Source organism: Salvelinus sp. IW2-2015, linkage group LG27, assembly GCF_002910315.2.
Source record: "Salvelinus sp. IW2-2015 linkage group LG27, ASM291031v2, whole genome shotgun sequence".
Lineage (NCBI taxonomy): Eukaryota > Metazoa > Chordata > Actinopteri > Salmoniformes > Salmonidae > Salvelinus > Salvelinus sp. IW2-2015.
In genome coordinates this window covers 34259414-34267048 of record NC_036867.1, presented here as the reverse complement: position 1 = coordinate 34267048, position 7635 = coordinate 34259414, and the positions used below count along the sequence as shown (strand labels likewise).

The 7635-nt window shown below is 40.3% G+C and overlaps 1 protein-coding gene across 1 annotated transcript in view; it reads left to right on the top strand.

Moving 5' to 3' along the window:
- The first annotated feature begins 3078 nt into the window (after window positions 1-3078).
- The window catches only part of LOC111953673 (galectin-3-binding protein A-like), an 8255-nt gene continuing 3698 nt past the window's right edge, over window positions 3079-7635 (top strand). The window contains 5 exon segments of the mRNA XM_023973096.2: window positions 3079-3201; window positions 4565-4668; window positions 5663-5876; window positions 7453-7565; window positions 7568-7582. Coding sequence (XP_023828864.1) covers window positions 4587-4668; window positions 5663-5876; window positions 7453-7565; window positions 7568-7582 — 424 coding nt within the window. The 5' untranslated portion in view covers window positions 3079-3201; window positions 4565-4586.

Here is a 7635-nt window from a genome sequence, read left to right as displayed (position 1 = left end):
GCCTAGTGTTTTAAGTTATTGCCCCCCTGAAAGGTGAAATTGTCTGCCAGTGTCTGTTGGAAAGCAGACTGGACCAAGTTTCCCACTAGGTTTTTGCCTGTGCTTAGGATTTTGCCTGTGCTATTCAGTTTATTTCTATCCTAAAAAAACTCCCTCGTCCTTGCCGATGACAAGCATGCCCATAACATGATGCAGTCACCACCATGCTTTAAAATATGAAGTGGTACTCAGTGTTGTGTTGGTAACTACAATGTTGTTGATCCATACTCAGTTTTGTACTATCTTCTATTATAGCCATTAACTTAGGGCTAGGCATCCCGCTAGCGGGACAACTTCCGGTGAAACTGGAGGGTGTGTAATTCAAATAAATAATCATAAAAATTATGGATATTAAACATTTAGGTACATACAAGTGCCTTATATCGGTTGAAAGCTTAAATTCTTGTTAATCTAACTGCACTGTCCGAATTACAGTAGCCATTACAGCGAAAGCATACCATGCGATTGTTTGAAGACGGCACCTCACATGAAAATATTTTTCCACCGGCACAGGTTTCATAAATTCACAAATAGCGATTAAATATTCACTTACTTTTTGAAAATCTTCCTCTGATTTGTCATCCAAAGGGTCCCAGCTATAACATGTAGTGTCGTTTTGTTAGATAAAATCCTTCTTTATATCCCAAAAAGTCAGTTGGCGCCATCGATTTGAGTAATCCACTCGTTCAACATGTAGAGAAAGGAATCCAAAAATCTACTGCTAAACTTTGTTAAAACAAGTCAAAATACATTTCTATTGACTCCTCAGATACCCTAAAATGTAATCAAACTATAATATTTCTTACGGAAAGAAGTATGTTCAATAGGAAACCGATATTAGCAGGTGCGTCTTGTTTTCATCGCTCGCCCAAACACGAATTTCCAAGAGTGTGTTCTTCGACTAAAAAATATTTTTCTTATTCGTTTTGGAAGTTACAAGGCTGAAACCTTGAATATAGACTGCTGACACCCTGTGGAAGCAATATGAATTGCATCCTGGGAGCTAGAATTCATTATGCCCCTAGACTTTCCATTGTAAGAGCATGGGCTCTCAAAAAAACATTCCGGTAGGTATTTCTTTGGATTTTCTCCTACCATATCTATTGTGTTATTGTCTCCGACATTATTTTAACATTTCCACAAACTTCAAAGTGTTTTCTTTCCAATGGTACCAATTACATGCGTATCATGGCTTCAGGGCCTGAACAACAGGTAGTTTACTTTGGCCACGTCAGTCAGGCTGAAATTGAGATAAAAGGACCCAAGCCCTAATTGTTATATATTTTATATATATATTAATTTAAACTCTGTAACTGTTTTAAAGTCACCATTGGCCTCATGGTGAAATCCCTGAGCGATTTCCTCTGTATCTTTGTAGTGACTTGGTGTATTGATACACCATACAAAGTGTAATTAATAACTTCACAATGCTCAAAGGGATATTCATTGTCTGCTTTAAAAAAAATCAATCTACCAATAGGTGCCCTTCTTTGTGAGGCATTGACAAATCTCCCTGGTCTTTGTCGTTGAATCTGTGCTTGAAATTCACTGCTCGACTGTGGGACCTTACAGGTAATTGTATGTGTGGGGTATAGAGATGGAGTAGTCATTCAAAAATCATTTTTAACACCATTATTGCATGCAGAGTTAACCCATGCAACTAATTATTGCTATTTAGGCTTGCCATAACAAAGGGGTTGCAAACTTTTCATTTTTTATTAATTTGGTAAACATTTCTGAAAATATAATTGGTATTGTGTGTAGATCAGAGACAAAACACATCTAAATTGTATCTGTAACACAACAAAATGTTGAAGAAGTCAAGGGGTCTGAATACTTTCTGAAGGCACTGTATCTTGGTACAGTCAGTCTTTTATCTTTTGGGGTTTGGAAATTGCAGTGCCAACTCCAGGCATAAGTGACATAAGCGGTTGCTTAGACCCCCCCAAAAACTTAGTCGGGGTCTCAACTTACAAGGTCCAGGTTGAAAATTTGGTTGTGCATCAGCAGTTTTTCTTAGTCACTGACAGACACTCATTTAGCCATGTCAGCTAACAATTTGTAGATTTTTAAGTTAGTTTATCCAGTTATCTAAACTTGTAGTAATCATGGCCGAATACTGACCAGGCACACGCCCAGAGGACCTGACTTCCAGGGGGCCCCAATGATTTTGTTAGTCACTCTCAGATATCATTTTAACATGGCACAATCTGTAGAATTGCTGGAAATGTGTTATAAAATTGCAACATTTTCTCTCTGCCCCATGGCAAAATGTGTAGAACTGAATAAAACTTGCTTTAAAGCTGCAATATGTAATTTTTGGGGCGAACAAATAAAATGAGCATAGAAATGTGTTCTAGATCTGTCATTCTCATTGAATGCACGTTTAAGAGGCAGTAGATCTGCAATATGTAACTTTTTGGGCGACCTGACAAAATTCACATAGAAATGTTTTACAGATATGTCATTCTCAATGAACGGAAATTTAAGAGGAGGTAGATCTGTTCTATGTGCGTTATTTCTATGCTTTAGTTTTTGCGGCTTTTACTTTCGGTTTTGTACACCAGCTGAAAATACAATATTTTTGCTTATGGAAAAAAATTCACAGCGGTTTAGATGGTAAAATTATTTTCTACACAATACTCGCTTATTTTGTCACATGTTATGACTTGCTCACTCACACAACCTGTGCAACCAGCAGCACCTTTGTGATCAGGTTAACGTTTATTGTCATGAATCTTGCCCTCAAGGCAGAACTGAGCGATTTCCGCTAGATGTCCCAGCTGCAAAGTCCAAAGAGTTTGGCTATATCGTAAAAATGAATGGGAAGAAAGTGCTTTAAGGTTCGGCATTAAGTTTAGCAGTGAGGTTTACGGTTAGGTTTACGGTTAGGGTTAGGTTTAGGTTTCAAATCTGATTTTATGACTTTGTGGCTGTGCCAGTTAGTGCCCACTCTGCCTAGCTGCCCCCAGGGCAAGATTCATGACAAGAAATGCTAACCAGACCCCCTGTGATTTCACAAGAAACGAAACATAGAGAATCCATTTTCAGAAGTGCAGTTTCCATTACATTAGCAACAACTTCCACCCTAGTGGCTAATAAGCTGTATAATTTCACAAGGGATTGTAAAAGAACCACGACGCATACAGCAAGACACAAGAGGTAAGACATTTGAGAATCAGAATGTTATCTCTGGAAAAGTCTAATTAACTATTGTCCTCATTGATGCATAAACAATACTGTTTGATTGTAATAGATATACTTGATTGTCTCTTACATTGTCTCCTGTACACATACATTTACTTTATGTATAGAAAACGGACTGCGTTAAAAATCAACAAAATGTGATATGATTTCTTATCAATACAATGTATGGAGTGGAAATAGTACAGTGCATTGTAGACTGTATGACTCAGTTGTCTTATTGAATGCAGGTATTTGACATGAAGCATTAGATTCTTAGCAGATACAGCACTACTTGTAGTTTTGTCTAGAATACATTTTTGCTACTTTAGTACCAAAAAATGTAATGTAATGTAATTGTAAGTCATGTATTGCATCAGCTAAAACTAATAATGGTGGTTGTTATTGTTGGGGAAGATGGTATAATATATAACGTTAGACATTAGACATTAAAGCTTCATGCCAATGGTTTTGCTCATGGACGTTGTGAGGTGGGCATATTTCACCATGAAACACTGAGAATCTCACTACGGATAACAGTGGGAGGCGGTTCCTTCTCTTGCTAGAACAAAAGCGATACCTACCGTGCCGACCCGGTAGCGACGAACCTGACGTTTCTACTTGTCGAATCGAATCGCAATGATTGTCAGTCAGTGTTAAAACAACTTTTGCAAATCTCGTCAGTGTCAAACAACTTGACTTGGAGCCAATCAGAGAGCACAAACCCCTATGTGAGGGGGCCAACAGAAGTGACAAGGTAAAGGAAAAGGAGGGTATTTTCTCCATACATCCAAGGTTAAATGTCATGAGCCAGTCACACTTCATATACAGTGCTGTGAAAAAGCATTCTCTACTTTTGCATATCTTTTTTCTATCATCTTCAACCATAACCTAATATTAGATAAAGGGAAACTGAGTGAACAAGTAACCCAATAATTACATACTTATTTTATTTATTTAATAAACAAAAGCAATGCCCCTGTGTGTAAAAATAATAACTGGTTGTGCCACCTTTACCTGTAATGACTCCAACCAAACGCTTCCTGTAGTTGTTGATCAGTCTCTCACGTTGCTGTGGAGGAATTTTGGCTCACTCTTCCATGCATAATTTATTTATTATTTATTTAACCTTTATTTAACTAGGCAAGTCAGTTAAGAACAAATTCTTATTTACAATGACGGCCTACACTGGCCAAACCCGGACGCCGCTGGGCCAATTGTGCGCCGCCCTATGGGACTCCCAATCACGGCAGGTTGGGATACAGCCCGGGATCGAACACTGCGATGCAGTGCCTTAGACACTCAGGATGCCAAATTTTTCTATTGCTTATCTGTTTGTCAGTTTTCCAAGCTGGCTGGTGAAAATGCAGAATGGTGGAATCACTCTGTGGCTGCTGTTGCTTCTCCATGTCTCTGGACTAGACTCTGCAACATGGAATCTATTCAGTGAGTTCCCTGTAGCCTGGTTTGTACTGTCTAGTCAACTCTTGTGTTCCTTGTCATGCCACATGCCATGGCCATACAACACAAACAGATCTGGGACCAGGGTAAGTTCAGTTGGACAATGAAATCTCATATTCTCCTATCACTTCATCACAATTAAGTCATGTTAGTTTGAGAATGACAATAACCTGATGTTTTTAGAGTAGACTTTCCAATGAATCAGGAATATTGTAGGGGGTGTGTCCCAAAGACCCTCCCCATGATTGATTAAGGGGACCTTAAGATCCATATGTTTTGCTGCAGGCCTTATAATAAGATACTGTTGCTACGTGTCTAAGAACTCTGCCACTATATGTTGCACAAGCCATCTATATTAGTCTTTGTGGTTAAGCCCTGGCTGTTGTGAGAGTGTGCTTGCAGGCTAGGTCTGAGCCAGACCGAAACTAGATAAAGAGAAGTAACCACTGTCTGGTTTTGACATTTTGATCTTGTGTGACAGTGCACAATTCTAATAAATTCAGAGAAGCTACTGTACTAGGTTGCCTTATAAGGTAACCTCAGCTTATTGATACACACATACATGGACGTAGGTGATCATACCACTAGGGAGTGATCACATGTATATAATCAGCTGTGCCCTTAGGTGGGGTGCAGAACTTACTCTGAAACATGCATGCTGTGTTTTCGTGGTCAGCAATTGCATTAAATAAAGGTTTGATTGATTTACTTATAGAAGATATTGTCTGACTGCTGATTTTACCAATAAGCCAAAGATTGACAAGGGACAAGGAACCTACCCTGACAATAGGCCAACCATGTAGTGTTCTCCTCAAGTTCCTGTTTGCAAAACAAAAACAAGTTGGTTCGTGCTTTGTACTGCAGCCTAATAGAAATGTAAGCTAACAGCGTAGCTGCATGAATCCCTTGTCAGTTGAAGCTTATCAGTCCAATTTTTAAACTGACTAACTTGAAATCCTCACCCTCTCTGTGCTCACAGGTAAGTCCTCGACAGAGCCCACACAGGAGGGCGAGGTGAGGCTGGTGGGGGGTAAGCATGACTCAGAGGGTCGAGTGGAGGTGTACCACGAGGGGAAATGGGGGACCGTCTGTGACGATGGCTGGGACCTGGCCGAGGCTCAGGTGGTGTGTCGTCAGCTGAAGTTCCCTGGTGTTGTATCTGCTGTCACTGGAGGGACTTATGGAGAGGGTGAGTATCTTACAGGGGCCATGTTCATTAGGCACCAAATGGAAGAAAATGGACTGAAACAGGGAGGGAATACCTGGGTCGTATTCACTAGGCACAACATGGAAGAATAAAACAGTGCGAAACAGAGTCAAATGGGTAGGCACTATCAGATCTTGTGCAATAAGGAAAGCTCATTTTCAAATCAGATCAAATTTTATTGGTCACATGCACATTATTAGCAGATGTTATTGCGGGTGTGGCGAAATGCTTGTGCTTCTAGCTCCAACAGTTCAGTAATATTTAACTAGTAATTACACAACATATACCCAATACACACAAATGTAAGTAGGAATGAATTAAGACTACATACATAAGGACAAGCGATATCAGAGCGGAACGGACTAAAATACAGTAGAATAGTATAGAAAACAGTATATACATATGAGATGAGTAATGCAAGATATGTAAACATTAGGTGATTGAGATAACGTAGAATAGTATAGAATACAGTATATACATATGAGATGAGTAATGTAAGATATGTAACCATTAAGTGACTAAGATACCGTAGAATAGTATAGAATACATTATATACATATGAGATGAGTAATGCAAGATATGTAACCATTAATCAGCGGAGTGGAGGTGATGTTTCCTACCTTCACCACCTTGGGGCGGCCAGTCAAAAGTCCAGGACCCAGTTGCACAAGTTGGGGTTCAGACCCAGGGCTCGAACCATATATAATGGCTTGGAGGTACTATGGTGTTGAATGCTGAGCTTAGTCAATAAACAGCATTCTACATAGGTATTCCTCTTGTCCAGATGGGATAGGGCAGTGTGGCAGAGTGATGGCGATTGCATCGTCTGTGGATCTATTGGGGCGGTAAGCACATTTTAAGTGGGTGGTGGCAGGTAAGGTAGAGGTGATATGATCCTTGACTAGTCTCTCAAAGCACTTCATGATGACAGAGTGAGTGGTAGCGATGGTCATGTTCAGTTACCTTTGCCTTCTTGGGTACAGGAACAATGGTGGCCATCTTGAAGCATGTGGAGACAGCAGACTGGGATAGGAGAGATTGAAATGCCCGTAAACGCACCAGCCAACTGTCTGCAAATGCTCTGAGGACTCGACTAGGGATACAGCTGGACCGGCAGCCTTGCGAGGGTTAACACGTTTACATGTTTTACACACGTCGGCCACGGAGAAGGTGGCCCACAGTCCATTCATGTTCTGTCAGCAAAAAATTTGAAACCTTTTGCTACAGTTTGCCTGATGAATATGACTCATTGCATGAGTTTGCCACCAGGACGCAGTTGGAAAAATAAGTATTAATAGCATTGTCAATAACTCAATCCCAAATCAAACCTCAGCAACCCCTACCCCTAGCGACTTTGTAAAAGTATGAGAGGTTGAATAAGCGTTAGCAATATGACAACAAGGAATTTGGGAATCTTGGAGAGAGCAAGTTCAAATAGGTAGTGATTTGTGGGAATGGCAGGCGGCACCAACAGAAAATAATTTAATAACCACAATATAATATTTTGCTTATTTCTGCACATGTTCTGCTTGCTCCTTGTTTATCCTCTGTTTTTGTCCAAGGATCGGGTTCAACTGGTTGGATGATATGGACTGCAAAGGAACCGAGAAGTCCCTGTCCAGCTGTCCTTTCAAGGGCTGGGCGTTGACCGACTGTTCCCACAAGGAGGATGCAGGGTCGTTTGTGAGAGAGGTACGCTACTACACTGTGGGTGAATCTCAATAGTATTTCCCCTGATCCTTGGC